Consider the following 15,754-nt stretch of genomic DNA (forward strand, 5'->3'; position numbering starts at 1 on the left):
ATTTGGTTAATAACATGCTATCAAAAAACCGAGGCGAATTCCTTACTTCCGTGGTTGTTGGTACCGTACACCGCTTATCATTGATGCATGAACCATACACCGCTTCAATCCATTAACTTTCCATTCACGACATTGGGATTAAAGTGGTATGGTCATATTTGCTATATTATTACTATTACAAAAACGATACTACTGAAATGATACACTACTGTATTAAGAAATCTGGGTCCGAAACCTAATATAAAAAACCTAATTTGTCCGAAGGCGAGGCATGAAGCCTAAGGCCTATCTATACGTACCGTATTGTTGGAAGAGACGTAACGCCGATGCTTTTGATATTTGATGGTCATTTTAACAATCGGTTTGTTTGTGTTTCACACTGAATGAAAAACGTAAAGGTAGAGCACGGCGATTGTGATATATGTCAGGTTCGACGATATGTTCGGCCTGAACGAAATTGGAATCAAAATGCCGGAGTGTGGAGAGTCAGCCACCGTACCGCCGTAATGACATCAGACGTAATCACATCACCCTGTCATGTGACTAGATCCTCAGCTCCGATTGGTATACGTTTGAGGCGACATGCCTACATACATACGGACGGGCAAACAATGTTCTAGATGGCTTTGCCCTATGAGCTACGCCGTATAAACATTCTACACGGGTGTCAATCCTACCCTCAAAGTTTCGTCTCAATCGGACATGTGGTTGCTGAGAAAAACTAGGTTTAGGCCGTACGGACGGACAACCCAAAAACATAATGCCTCCGGGCACCTTCGGGGGCGGAGACATAATAAAAAGTGAGTTTCCTGTTTGGAATGATTTTTTATTTTATTTGACTGCAAGACAGACAGACAGACAGGAGAACAATTATCTGACTCCTCTCTGCACATGAGCGATCGGGACAAATTCAGGGCCAACGTACTAGTAAACCACAGATTTGTTTTCAGCTTCACGTTCAAAATATAACATTCAATTTAAATTAAGTTATTCCGCGATCATAAACCGACGTTTGTAGATGGAAGGACGGACAGACAGAAGTGACCCAATTGCGTAACCCCGCTTTTCGCTTCGCGTGTGTGAGGTAATATCTAAATGAAATGCACAAAAGGGCAAGAAGGAAAAACTGCCATGGCAGATAGCACAGACACAATGTATTCAAATACAGGTATTCGCATGAACGACAAGCAATGGATTTATCATAAACATTCTGGACACAAACAAATCTGTGCATCGAAACGGCTTCTTCAGCCGGTTTGGTCCAAGAACAAATACTTTCAATTAAAGGGGAAGGTTTAATTACTCAGTACGTGCACATTTGATCACAATCATGAATTGCTCTTCGATTAGACGATCACCCTTTCATAAATTACATCAATCCGCAGAGAAGCGAACCTGTCTATCCCAATCCCAATCCCAATCGAGGTCACCGGAAGTTCTGAACCAAATGTTTGAATCTCACTGATCGGGAGTCTAACGACGATCTTGTAGGCGGACGTTGATGACCCCACCGAGTTTTTCGACAAGAGATGGCGAGTCATCACCGGCACCCTGGAACAAGATACAAATTCCTGCTCTAACCTACAGGGGGCACTGCATCAATGGCACAGGTGCACCCCCAGCAACGACGCAAAGCATCAGCAAGGTGCTGCAATGAATGAATGAATGAATGAATCCCTTCTCAAAATATATGGCGTCTGAGACAATCCGACTTGTCAAGGGTTCGGGTATTCTTGATACGACGTCACAGTGACGGTAATCTGCTGCTGCAAAAAATAATTAAAGCAAGATTGCAAAAGCTCCAATTTCACAGATAAAGAAACGAATCTCTCGTGATTCCAAAGAAACAGGACAACGCACGACAGCACCCACAACAAGATGCGAAATAGCAGATGATAATCACTGCGATTCGGCTTTTTTGTTTTGGTCGCACATTGGAAGAGCTGTTCGTGACACCGTAGGAGTAGTCGAGGACAGGTAGGTAGGAGGGAAGTAGCTACTAGCTCCGTGTTGTGCCAGCACTTTCCCCCGACTGCAACTGCTTGCCCAAGTACTCCCTGCAAAACATGCGAAAAACTATGCCCGAGATCACATTCGCACCAAAGACCCATGAGAGGTCATACTGATCCAACAATTTACCTGAGGTCATTGGAGCAGACTCGGTTGAGGGTGCAAGGTGTAGTAGTGTTAGATGCCATAATGATGTTATCCATGTCTTTATCAATGTAAGTGTATCAATCTTTATCAAGGTGTAGCGTTAACCTTGCAAATTCCAGTGACCATAACCCGTTTAATAATGCGCACATATTCTGGACAACTGGTGTTCCCAACGCAGCCCATGGGCGACTGGCGTTGCCGACAACCCGGGGCGACTGGCGTTACCAACGCGACTCGGGGCGACTGGCGTTGCCGACAACTCGGGGCGACTGGCGTTGCCAACGCGACTCTGGGCGACTGGCGTTGCCAACAACCCAGGGCGACTGGCGTTACCAACGCGACTCGGGGCGACTGGCGTTGCCGACAACCCGGGGCGACTGGCGTTGCCGACAACCCGGGGCGACTGGCGTTGCCGACAACCCGGGGCGACTGGCGTTGCCGACAACCCGGGGCGACTGGCGTTGCCGACAACCCGGGGCGACTGGCGTTGCCGACAACCCGGGGCGACTGGCGTTGCCGACAACCCGGGGCGACTGGCGTTGCCGACAACCCGGGGCGACTGGCGTTGCCGACAACCCGGGGCGACTGGCGTTGCCGACAACCCGGGGCGACTGGCGTTACCAACGCGACTCGGGGCGACTGGCGTTGCCGACAACCCAGGGCGACTGGCGTTACCAACGCGACTCGGGGCGACTGGCGTTACCAACGCGACTCGGGGCGACTGGCGTTACCAACGCGACTCGGGGCGACTGGCGTTACCAACGCGACTCGGGGCGACTGGCGTTACCAACGCGACTCGGGGTGACTGGCGTTACCAACGCGACTCGGGGCGACTGGCGTTACCAACGCGACTCGGGGCGACTGGCGTTACCAACGCGACTCGGGGCGACTGGCGTTACCAACGCGACTCGGGGCGACTGGCGTTACCAACGCGACTCGGGGCGACTGGCGTTACCAACGCGACTCGGGACGACTGGCGTTACCAACGCGACTCGGGGTGACTGGCGTTACCAACGCGACTCGGGGCGACTGGCATTACAAACGCGACTCGGAGCGACTGCCGTTACCAACGCGACTGCCGTTACCAACGCGACTCGGGGCGACTGCCGTTACCAACGCGACCCGGGGGCGACTGCCGTTACCAATGCGACCCGGGGCGACTGCCGTTACCAACGCGACCCGGGGCGACTGCCGTTACCAACGCGACCCGGGGCGACTGCCGTTACCAATGCGACCCGGGGCGACTGCCGTTACCAACGCGACCCGGGGCGACTGCCGTTATCGACGCGACCCGGGGCGACTGCTGTTACCAACGCGACCCGGGGCGAATGCCGTTACCAACGCGACCCGGGGCGAATGCCGTTACCAACGCGACTCGGGGCGACTGGTGCTGCCGACCACCCAGGGCGACTGGCGTTACCAACGCGACTTGGGGCAACTGGCTTTGCCGACAACCCGGGGCGACTGGCGTTACCAACGCGACTCGGGGCGACTGGCGTTACCGACGCGAGTCGGGGCGACTGCCGTTACTGACGCGACTCGGGGTGACTGCCTTTACCGACGCGACTCGGGATGACTGCCGTTACCGACGCGACCCGGGGGCGACTGCCGTTACCAATGCGACCCGGGGCGACTGCCGTTTCCAACGCGACCCGGGGCGACTGCCGTTATCGACGCGACCCGGGGCGACTGCGGTTACCAACGTGACCCGGGGCGAATGCCGTTACCAACGCGACCCGGGGCGAATGCCGTTACCAACGCGACCCGGGGCGAATGCCGTTACCAACGCGACTCGGGGCGACTGGTGCTGCCGACAACCCAGGGCGACTGGCGTTACCAACGCGACTTGGGGCGACTGGCTTTGCCGACAACCCGGGGCGACTGGCGTTACCAACGCGACTCGGGGCGACTGGCGTTACCGACGCGAGTCGGGGCGACTGCCGTTACTGACGCGACTCGGGGTGACTGCCGTTACCGACGCGACTCGGGGCGACTGCCGTTACCGACGCGACTCGGGGCGACTGCCGTTACCGACGCGACTCGGGGCGACTGCCGTTACCGACGCGACTCGTGGCGACTGCCGTTACCGACGCGACCCGGGCCGACTGGCGATACCGACGCGACCCGGGCCGACTGGCGATACCGACGCGACCCGGGCCGACTGGCGTTACCGACGCGACCCGGGCCGACTGGCGTTACCGACGCGACCCGGGCCGACTGGCGTTACCGACGCGACCCGGGCCGACTGGCGTTACCGACGCGACCCGGGCCGACTGGCGTTACCGACGCGACCCGGGCCGACTGGCGTTACCGACGCGACCCGGGCCGACTGGCGTTACCGACGCGACCCGGGCCGACTGGCGTTACCCATGCGACCCGGGCCGACTACCAATGCGATTCAGGACTGGGAGACTGGCGTTACCAACACGACCTGGGGCGACTGGCGTTACCAATGTGACCCGGGGCGACTGGCGTTACCAACGCTATTTGGGTCTTGTTAAAATACTGTATACAGGGAGGGGGTGGATGAAGCTGAAACCTAATATTCCCATTTTTTGTTTCTATTACATCTGCATCACATATGGGGCGATTTTGCGGTCCGGCAGAGCTACTGCACTTGAATTTGGACAGCATCACATAATTTGTGACACACTTTGAAAATAAAACAGCAAGTAAATAAAAGAAACATTCCAACAGCATCTTTGAAGATACAGCAAATAGTCTTCGTTTCGGTAAGAGGGCCGGGGGACCACTTTGTTGGGAGAAGCAATGTTCTCCTTAATCCAAGCTAAGGGATTTTACAAGAGCTCACCAGTTGTGTACCATGAGCTTCTGCACAGCAAGCAATGCATTATAGCGCACGCCCTGGTCTTCATGGTGCATGTGGCCCATGACGAGCTGTTTGCCGCCCAGCTGTTCAATCACCCTGCATCGAAACAAAATGTGTTAACAACGTTAACACGACACAAATAGACAACGTAAATCGGCGAATTACTGTACTGGAAAAACAAACAAACAAACTAAAAAAAACCTAAAACATATTTTTCTGAATGTTGTGCCATGTTTATCCCACAAGGATCACGTTCCACCATTCCCCCTTTATCCCATAAGGTCTGAAGCTTGCGCAACACCGTTTTCCCTGAAACCTAACCCCCGTGTTGGACAAGGGTTTACCGTACTCACTTATCGATTATCACTGCACTCTCGGGAGATCATCTTGCTGAAAGGGAGTTAAAGAAGGTTAAAGGAGTTGAAAGGAAAGTATTGTAATGGAAATCGATCTCCCTAACGGTCTACGTGAGACCGCCAGACAATAAACTCCCAAAACACAAACTGAGCATGCACAGTTTATGTTTTCCCAATAGAACCGCACGACTATGTCAGTGTTTAACGGGGAAGGGATGGGGAGGAATTTACTTCCACCGGAGGAATAAATCGTGGCTCAAAATACAGAGCAACTCGTTTTCAAAGCAACACAAGTTTAACAAGAACGGCACTCGGTAGAGCGCATACCTCCGCCAGGCTGAACAGTTTATGTTTTGTATCCCACCGATAGGTCGGATCTGGGTCCGGACGTGAACCAAGTTTAATCAGCCTATTCTTGTCGCCCAACTAACTCATCCACCTAGTTTTTTCACAAGTCGTCCACACTTATTATTATTATTATTTATTTATTTTTATTTTTTTATTTTTTTTTGTATACAAGATCGAGGCTCGTGAAAGAGCGAACATTAATCACACAGAAAGACAAACAGACACACAAAACAAATAACATCGGGAGCGGTAGACAAGATGGGGAGAGAGGGGGAAGGACACAAACACAACATTTGAGAGCAGGGACCGAGAGACATGGAGACATCGAGAGAACTGTGGGAGGGAGAGGGCTTTGGGGGGAAGGCATGGGAAGGGGGGGGGGGGGGGGTGGGGAGAGGTATAAAACATATGGACACTGCCAAGACTTCCAGGAAAGAAGTTGGAATTTCAAACAAGGTGGATCTGGGGTGAATTAGTGGGGGTAGAAAAGATCAAGGTTTTGGATGGGGGAAGATAAGAGATGGTGGTGAACAGCTGTTTTGAAGACCTGGAGGGAGGAGTGTGATTGAAGTGAGTGTGGGAGTTTGTTCCAGAGGCGGGAGAAAAGAGGAATGAAAGAGTGAAGGTGAGCAGAGAGCCGAGATTTCGGCAGTTTAACCATCAGAGGGTGGCTGGCAGATCTTGTGCGACCTGTAGGAATATTTGGGGGACAGAGCACAGAGAGAGCTGGGGGAGCAAGGCCGGAGAGGAGTCGGTAGAAGACAGAAAGACCACCTACCTGCCTGCGGTGAGTGAGTGAAAGGCCCTCAGAGATAGCTTCATCGCGGGAGATTCCAATGATTCTGAAAGCTTTGGATTCAACAGCGTGAAGCCGAGCCAGGTGTGAGGCAGGAGCACCAGCCCATAGGGGAGAACAGTATTCCATTGAACTGCGGATGAAAGCCTTGTATGTGGTGAGGAGCTCAGGTGTGCCTAGGAAGGACTTCGCACGACGGAGGATGCCCAGTCAGCGACTGGCTTTGGAGGCCAGCTTGGAAATGTGGTTTTCCCAAGAAAGATCATGGCAGATGGTGAGACCCAAAAGCTTGAGCGACAGAACTTCTTGGAGAGGATTGTTGAGAAAGTAGATGGGAGGGTTGTCCAGTCGATCTTTTCGGAGAGACATAGTAAGAGTGTGAGATTTGTCAGGATTGAAAGACATGTTCCACATGTTTGACCAGTCTGTGATTTTGTCCAGGTCTTCAGAGAGTGAGGAGGCTGCAGACTGCCGATCTGAGGGAAGAGGAATGGAGCGGCAGAGAGTGGAGTCATCAGCAAAGAGATACAGAGGATTTTCCAGAGAGTCGGAGAGATCATTGATAAAGACCAGAAAAAGCACAGGGCCCAGCACACTGCCTTGGGGAACTCCAGCCTGAACGGGAAGGGGAGATGAGAGAAATCCATTCAGGGCCACACGTTGACTACGACCAGAGAGGAAGTCCGCAAGCCATGCATGGAGATTTCCATGGATACCATAGGAGGAGAGTTTGGTGAGCAGAGCTGGGTGCCAGACCGTATCGAAGGCACATGATATGTCAAGGGAGACAGCTCTGATTTCCTGTTTGGCATTGAGGACCTCCATCCATTGTTGAGACAGCAGAAGCAGCATGTCCAGAGTAGAGTGACCTGGTCTGAAACCAAATTGATGATCAGAGATCAAGCCATTGGAGAAGAGGAAAGATTTCATATCCGAAGCAATGATGGATTCCATGACTTTGCTGATAATTGGGAGCAGGCTGATTGGTCTGTAGTTGCAAGGATCTGTTTTTGCACCTTTTTTGTGTAAAGCGGTAATGTTGGCTGATTTCCAGGATGCTGGCAGATGACCTTGAGCAAAAGATAGGGTGAAAAGAACAGAGAGAGGGTGAGATAGAGCGGCAGAGCAGGATTTTAGGACCCGTGGGCTGATGCCATCTGGTCCAGTTGCAGAATCAGAGTCGAGGTTTGACAAAAACTCCTCCACCTTGTCAGGAGAGAAGGTCACAGAGTCCAGGAGCAGTTTGGTTCGACTGGGAAAGGTGGGAACAGAGAGAGATGGGTTTGGGACTAAGGATTTTGAGGCAAACACAGAGTTGAGGCATTCGGCTTTGTCACGTGCGATGTCAACTGTGTGGCCATTTGAGGTAAGGGAGGGGATGGAGGGGGAACAAACACCAGAAACGGATTTGACCAGACGCCACCAGGATTTGGAGGAAGGAGACAGGTTTGAGAGTTCATTCTTGAGTGAGGAGAGATAGTGCTTCCTGGCACTCCTGAGGGTAGACACACACTTGTTCCGAGCTTGGTGGAAGGAACTGAGATTTCCTTCAGTTGGATTAGCCTTCCAAGAGGCAAAGGCAAGTTGTTTCAGGGCAACTGCCTCACCACAAGATTCAGTGTACCATGGACGGGAGGAAGGGTAAGACAACTGAAGGCGAGATGGGATAAATCTGTGCATGAGAGAGATCAGTTTGCTTTGGAAGAATTCCCAGGAAGAATTGATGTCAGAGGCAGTGGAGATGGGAGACCAATCCAGACGATTGATGGCTGCTTGAAGACCGTCCGAGTCGGCCTGAGTGAAATGCCAGACTCGTCGACGCTGAGGAGGCTCTCTGAGAATGGCCAGAGAGATGTCCACTTTGACAAGCACATGATCAGAAGAACCGATTGGAGCAGAAGAAGAGCAGCAGACATTAGCAGGGAAGTTGGTCATAACCAAGTCTAGAAGAGAAGATACTCCATTGGCTGAGATCCGGGTCGGGAAATTGACAGATTGTGTCAATCCCAGTGAGTCACAGAAGTCCTTTGCTGAGGTGCCATGACTGGTGAGAGAGGAACCCACACCCAACCAGGTGGCATGATGACAATTGAAGTCACCACATATGAGGAAGAGAGAGTTGGGATGAGTGGATAGAAGTTGGTCCATGTTGTCAGACAGTGAAATGTAGATGGAGTCATCACTGTTTGGGGGACGGTACAGAACACATATGAACAAAAGGTGGGAGCGGAGATGAAGCCGTAGCCAGAGGTACTCCTGGGGGTGAGGAGGAGAGAGGGCAGTGCAAGGAGAGTGAGGAAGAGAGTTTTTGATAAAGATAGCCACCCCACCACCAGGCCGAGGCTCAGGTCTATCATACCGGAGGAGGGAGTAACCAGGAAGAGATATTAAGGAATCAGAGACATCTTGAAGGAGGAAAGTCTCTGTTAAGCAGATCAAGTCTGGATTGTCAGAAGCAACCTGTATGGAGAGATCAGTCAGGTTTGAGCGAAGGCCCCGGATGTTTGAGGTCCATACCGTTAATGAAGAGAGAGGGGGAGCATCGGGTACAGGACAGGGGAGGGGAGGAGTAGGGTAAGATGAAGGATGAGAGATTGAGAGGGGGAGGTAGGGAGAGCAGTTGTTAGTGTGTCAGCGATTGCAGAAGAGTTCCAAGAAAGGGAAGGATGAGGAGGATGAAAGGTTTGAAGGTGAAGGGATGAGGCACAGTGAGGGGTTGTTTGAGGGGGGGCAGAGGAAAGAAGAAGGTTGGGGGGGGTGGAGGTATGAGATAGAAGGGAGACGAAGTGGGGAGGAGGCAGCTTTGAGGAGGAGGGGAGAGGAGGGAGAATTGGAGAGGAATGGTATGGGGGGAGATTTGAATGGGAGGGGTTGGGGGGGAGTTTTGAAGGGGAGGAGTGAGGGGGGAGTTTAGGAGGGGAAGGGCAAGGGGGGAGTTCAGGAGTGGAAGGGCAAGGGGGGAGTTCAGGAGTGGAGGGGTAGGGGGGGAGTTTAAGAGTGGCGGGGCAAGGGGGGAGTTTAGGAGTGTAGGTGCAAGGGGAGGGATTTGGATGGGAGGGGCAAGAGGGGAGTTTAGAAAGTGGATGATTAATGAAAGACGAACATTGAAAACAAATTGGGTTTGTTGTGATTTTCAAGTTAGCAATCCGGTTCAGAATGATGGAGGAGGGATGGAATGAATGTGAATTTAGACCATGTAGTGAGGGAGACGTATAAGATATTGAATTTCTTTTTTTTGAGGTGGAATGAGTTGGAGAGGAAATTGAGAAAAGCCTTTTAAATAGGAAGAAAACAGCGTGTTGTAAAATACCACTGAGTAAAACACTGAAGGGGAAAGGTTATACATATTTAAATAATATTTAAACAGAACCGTGAACAATCTTATGTGCACAAAAATACCAACGGGGGGAGAGCCGAGAGGGACCACCACGAGTCACGTGAAGGGCAAACGGTGGATGGCAAAGGAATATCTCTTTTTTGAGATATCCTGCTATATAGTGTTTGGCCCTATCTCCCAAAGGTGAAGAATCACTTAAAAAAATTATACTAGCCGAATCCGGATCTTCACCAAAATCGAATCATTTCGTCCTTGTCACACACCCAACCTCTCCAACAAATTTGGTACGGATCCGTCCACAACTTTTTGCGATATCTTGTTCACAAACAGACAGATAGGGGTAAAAACATATACCCTCCATCCACCTTTGTTGGCGGAGGTAATAAATAATGTGGATGGGGACACCGGAGGTGAAAATTCAATTAAAAGTAATGAAGACAGAACGCCATGCTTAACTGGACGGTAACAGTTTCCATGGCTATCCTTAGCACGGGCAGACTCGGTCGGGAACACAAGGAAAACAGTAGAGCTGACAGTGTGTATAGTTGTGTGTGTGCATGTGTGTGTGTGCATGTGTGTCTTTCCTGGAGTGCAGAGATTCATGGTGCACGCATGGCATCGGACCCCTCTCCCGGTCCAGTCTCAACATTGGCTCTCCGTTGCTGTACTGTACAGCTGGATGTGAGGTTCACTGCTATCCCAGGCTGTACGTGTTATGCCAATGGCTGTGCGCTTGCTTGCTGGGGGTCTCAGCTGTTTGGCTCGATATTCCCAGCTGAGCGAGTCACTCTCTCGGGATCCCTGACCGAGTGTCCGATGGCTGGGCGTCTGCTTTTTGGGGCTCCTGGGCTGCAAGTGACCGCGAGGCTCCATCGTCGCTGCCTTTTTATATAGCCCTCTGGCCCACTCCTGCGTGGGTCTTGCACATGTGCTGTCAAGTGTGAGGTAGCGCATGTGGCTATGCAATGTTTGTGACACCAGTCTTCGAAGCTTGACATGTGGCATAGCCATTTGTACGTAGAGGTGCGAGGAAAAGACAACAGGTTGATTTAAGTTACGCATGGATGGGAGATGGGAAAAAGCGAAAGACAAGGCCGAGAGTGACAGGGAATCTAACTGGACCTCCAATTCTGGTCGATGCTAATTGGGGCTGACACTCGTTAAGATATGACTGATGAATAATTAACCCCCAAGTCTTTTTAGAACAGTATTATCAATTGTGGGTGAAGTGTTCCATGCCGGAAATGGCAACGCTAAAGGAGAAAGCTGTTTTTAACAATGCACATCATCAACACGGGGAAGGCACTTACACCATTTCACTGCTCCGCAACCCCTAAAGCCTGCCTATTGGCAATATTCAATGAGATTTTGGGGATATGATGACATTCCCTTTAGCCACCCTGCAGGCCGAGAGGCACTGGGTGGGTTGGCCGTGAAGCTTGCACGGCCACGAAATAGGGAACGTATAGATGCTCCGTCTCGGAAGGCCTTAGACATCTTTGTAAAGTGTATGGAATTTAAGCAGGCCGTGCAGGGTTAGAAAACCATGAAAACACGACTTTGGAAAAGCGAAGATTTTCAAAAAACATTCCAAAGGAAATGAGGTGCTCTGTATGGCTGAGAATGAGCTTCGATTTCAGCCTCTGCCCACAACTTTGATTAGACACACAAAAGTACGTCACAAAGGGCACCGTGCAGACCATTTACTATCCGCAATTTAACCACGACACAAGAATCCACAAGGAAGGAAGGAGGCAAACCTTTTGCCACGAGGGTAGTGCCGCACATACTCCCCAATATCGTGGGCTGCCACGGCGAGCACCTGAGGTTCTTGCGAGCGCTCCAGGAGATGCGTCAGGATTCTATTTAGAAGAAGAGTCCATTACTCACATGTACACTCACGCTGAGAGTGTGCAGCAAAATATTTCAATTCGTATACAGAACTGATGAACGTACCCTACCACCGACTCAAAGCAAGCTTATGTATACTGTTTCTCAAGCGAAACTTTAAAAAAAAACTAGGGACAATACCCCTTGGCACTCACCTGGTAGAATAAAGCAGTATTCCACACCGACGAAAGGTATTTTAAACAGTAGCACGGTATTTTAAACCAATTTCAATGGTTGCTGGGAGACAGGGCAGCATGTACAATCATACCAACGTAATAATAAGAATTTAAACAAACAAAAAAAATACCTATTCTGGGGGCAACCTCCCCCCCCCCCCCCCCCCCCCCCCGTAGACCCCATTAGACCCCAATTTTTGAATGCCATGAACAACATTGGTACATCATGGGTGGTGAAGGTTGTGATCAAATTTCATCAAGATTGTGTGTGTAGTTTCTGAGAAGAAAGCAAATACCTATTTTATGGGGTCAACCCCCCCCCCACCGCCCCCCCGACAAACCCCCTTAAAAACAGATTTTTTTTAATGCTGTGAACACCCATTGATGTATTACGGGTGAAGAAAGTTGTGATCAAGTTTCATTGAAATTGTATGTGTACTTTCGGAGAAAAGAGCAAATACCTACATTGGGGGGCTCAAACCTCCCCCCCCCCCCCCCCCCCACGGACTTCCTTGGATCTCGATTTTTTGTAATGCCGTGTAACAAACTTTGGTACATCATGGGTGATGAAGGTTGTGGTGAAGTTTCTTCGGAATAGTGTGTGTAGTTTCTGAGAAGAAAGGAAATACCTATTTTGGGGCGTTAAACCTGGACCCACTTTGACCCCCGGTAGACCCCCTTAGACCTCGATTTTTTAAAATGCCGTAAACAAACTTGAGTTGCATCATACAAAGTATCATTTTAGCCAAGTTTGGTCACAATCCCATCAGCAGTTTCGGAGAAGAAGTTGCAAGTGTTTACGGACTGATGGACCGACGACACGCCATCCCATAAGATCCCAATAACTACGTTCCAGGTGAGCTAACAACACCCCTAGATTCGTATCCACCTTCTATGCCGAGTTAAACCATGAATATACAAAAATATGAAACTGTACTTGAGGAGTTCATAGTTGCTCTCGTTGAGACGAGTTGCATTTTCCCGCCAGAACTTCTCGGACTTGTGTACAGGACTCCACTCGAGACGTCCAGAGCGTAGCTCCGATGCGTACTCGTCAAACGAGCTGCAGGGCGGACGTAGTAAACGCGGCCCATAGGCATTCAAAATTGCCATTGGAAAACGAAACTCTCTCTCAACGAAGGGTAGAAGAGGAAGGAGCAAACGCAAATAAATCCGAACGCACCTCATATCCTGGACGCTCTCCCCGAGGCACTTGATGAGAAAGTCAACGTCATTCAGCAGGTCCTCGTCATCAGCCTTGGCTTGCTGCAGGTTCTCAAGTTGCTTCAGCACCTTTCCCTGCAGCATGGCAAGGGCAAGGTCCTGACGAGCCTCACGCTCCTCCGTTCTCTCCAAAAGGTTCTGTAAACGCAGGTCAGAAATCCGCTACAACCACTGACCCCTCGACGTACTTAAGGTGGAGACAAAGAAAGAGAATCAGTTAAACATAAGGAAACTAAATTTAACGACATCTACAACTTCGGGATAATGGATGAACCAAATTTTAGGACTTCACGGACCCTGAATGTAGCGAGGATGATGCGGGTGACCTTTTCCTTGACAGACTCCTGAAGGATGTCCGCGAGTACTGGCACGGCGGGCGCGGTTCGCAGGATGTGGCACAGCTCCGGGCAGAACGCAAGCAGCCACAGGCAGAAGCACAGTTGGTACTGCAGCTGGAAGCCGCACTTACTGCTCAGCACAGACATAATGCTGCCGGGAACAGAAATAAATATGACTTTCACCATCACAATCTCCCACACTCCAAATCCCCCTCTCCCTCACTCCCAAAACCCACTTCCACCCCTCGATCCAACAATATGCTTTGCTCAGTCTCCCAATCTTTGCTTCCTCCTTACCAACTAACACCATCCACCTGCGCCCAGGCGTAGCGGAACTCGCTAACGCGCAGTACCAGCTGCAGGCAACCGGCCACACACTGCACGTACTGGCAGCTCTAAGAGATGCAAGAAACAACAACAGCAGCAGCAATCCTCACTACATTCCTTACCCACTGAAATCTCAAATCAATTTGTCCATTTCTTGTTTGTATTTTCACTGGACAGATTTGGAAATAAATAAATAAGAATGACCACACTGTGGCCACAAACCGGGAAAAAAAATCCACCTTGCGTTTTGATGGGCATGATTAAACCTTACTATTCGACCTTTTGGGGTCCGTTATCGTGAATTACACTTAAACCAAACAAGGCCAATGGAAATTTGACGCAACAAACGCAGGCAGTGAAACATCAGTGGAGGCCTACAGGCCGAATGTGTTACGTCCACAAGAAAACCAAGATGGCGGCCATATAGTTTTGTTTCGGTGACATAGTGGGTGGAGTCAAGCGACAGATGTGGGTGTGGTCCAGCAGCTGTCTGACCAATGGGTGCTCATTTCAAAAAGTGTCAGTCTCTTTACATCGTTGGACAAATAAAAAATTCCATGCAAGGTTAAAATGAAGCCATAACCACGCACCTCACTGGGAGACATGTGTCCAGAATCGTTCGCTCCAGACTTCAACTTCTATCAGGAAGACGGGCGTAGGTGGGAGGGCAAAGACAAAGGCAGAAATGTATCTCAAATAATTGTCTCTTGCCAGGTTCAGCATCTATTTATCAGTTTACGATTAGTGCTTTGCATTGTCTCTATGTCTGGGATTATTTTTTTTCCAGCAATGCACATCATGATTGGTCCGGGACGTCCTGAGCGTTCTACACCGTCATTGGGCCGTCCCATCGGGATTGGTATTCCCATCAGAGCACGTCATAGCTGGATGATTCATCAATGTGTGTGCCATCCCTCGACGTTAAATGGGCGTCAGCATTCGTCGGTAGACGTTGAACATCCCATGGTGTCCTTCGCGAAGAGTAGGCGAGCTATCGCCGGCACAATGACCAAGTTACAAATTCCTGCCGTAACCGGCAGAGGGCATTACATCAGCGGCAGAGCCATGCTCTACCCTGCAGCCTTGTACTGCGTACAAACGAAGAAGAAGCAATCGATGAGAACGTCCGCGGTAGAGAACGAACCACTTGATGTTATACATGGGGGCATTTAACCAATCGATCGATCAACCAATCAATCAACCAAGCAATTTGTACCTGCGAGCTCAGCTGGGTTTTGATCCAGTTGAAATAATAGTTGAGATCACTTCCCTCCATCAGCTCTTTGCCCCAAGCTGCCAGCTTTGAAATGATCCTTGCAGCCTGGATATTAGCAACCACACACGGTTAGTTAACTGGGTTTGAAGTTTTACATGGTGAGTTATAGCAGTGTCGAAAAAAAATAAACAATCCTCATTTAAACGGAATGTTGCGTGCATTGTCGATTATATCATTTCCCTCATTTTATGGAAATGAATTGGTACGTTTATAATGAAACCGTTTATGGCAAATTCATTCGGTGCAACAGTGCATACAAATAAGCTATAAATGGGCATTTTATTTCATCTTTGTTGTTAAAAGACTTCCGCTATGTCCGTCACTCATTGGCTTTGTTAGCAGAAGGAGCACCACAAATGTGATCAGTTGCTCCGGCGTTTAGCAGCCTTTTTTAATACATACGAGCTATCGAGATGCGAGTAACGATATGAGTGAGAGAGTGAGAGAGTGAGAGAGTGAGAGTGGGAGAGTGGGAGAGGGAGAGAGGGAGAGTGGGAGAGAGGCAGAGAGTGGGAGAGAGGCAGAGAGTGGAGAGTGAGAGAGGGAGAGTGGGAGAGGCAGAGAGTGGGAGAGTCAGAGAGTGGGAGAGTCAGAGAGTGGGAGAGTCAGACAGTGAGAGTGGGAGACAGGGAGAGAGGGAGAGTGGGAGAGTGAGAGAGTGAGAGTGGGAGAGAGGGAAAGTGGGAGAGTGGGAAAGTG

General features: G+C 50.2%; 1 protein-coding gene across 4 annotated transcripts in view; it reads right to left on the reverse strand.

The window, feature by feature from the left end:
• Positions 1 to 805: 805 nt before the first annotated feature.
• Positions 806 to 15,754, reverse strand: part of ATP6V1H (ATPase H+ transporting V1 subunit H) — a 77,783-nt gene continuing 62,834 nt past the window's right edge. For all 4 annotated transcript variants that reach the window (XM_078777757.1, XM_078777756.1, XM_078777758.1 and 1 more), the window contains 9 exons: positions 14,996 to 15,100; positions 14,370 to 14,417; positions 13,750 to 13,847; positions 13,411 to 13,603; positions 13,074 to 13,252; positions 12,828 to 12,953; positions 11,585 to 11,686; positions 4,970 to 5,083; positions 806 to 2,057 (listed from right to left, as the gene is read on the reverse strand). In XM_078777757.1, coding sequence (XP_078633883.1) covers positions 2,000 to 2,057; positions 4,970 to 5,083; positions 11,585 to 11,686; positions 12,828 to 12,953; positions 13,074 to 13,252; positions 13,411 to 13,603; positions 13,750 to 13,847; positions 14,370 to 14,417; positions 14,996 to 15,100 — 1,023 coding nt within the window. In that variant the 3' untranslated portion in view covers positions 806 to 1,999. The remainder of the gene's footprint in view (positions 2,058 to 4,969; positions 5,084 to 11,584; positions 11,687 to 12,827; positions 12,954 to 13,073; positions 13,253 to 13,410; positions 13,604 to 13,749; positions 13,848 to 14,369; positions 14,418 to 14,995; positions 15,101 to 15,754) is intronic.

The sequence above is a fragment of the Myxine glutinosa genome, chromosome 5 (genome assembly GCF_964187855.1).
Source record: "Myxine glutinosa chromosome 5, kmMyxGlut1.1, whole genome shotgun sequence".
NCBI lineage: Eukaryota > Metazoa > Chordata > Myxini > Myxiniformes > Myxinidae > Myxine > Myxine glutinosa.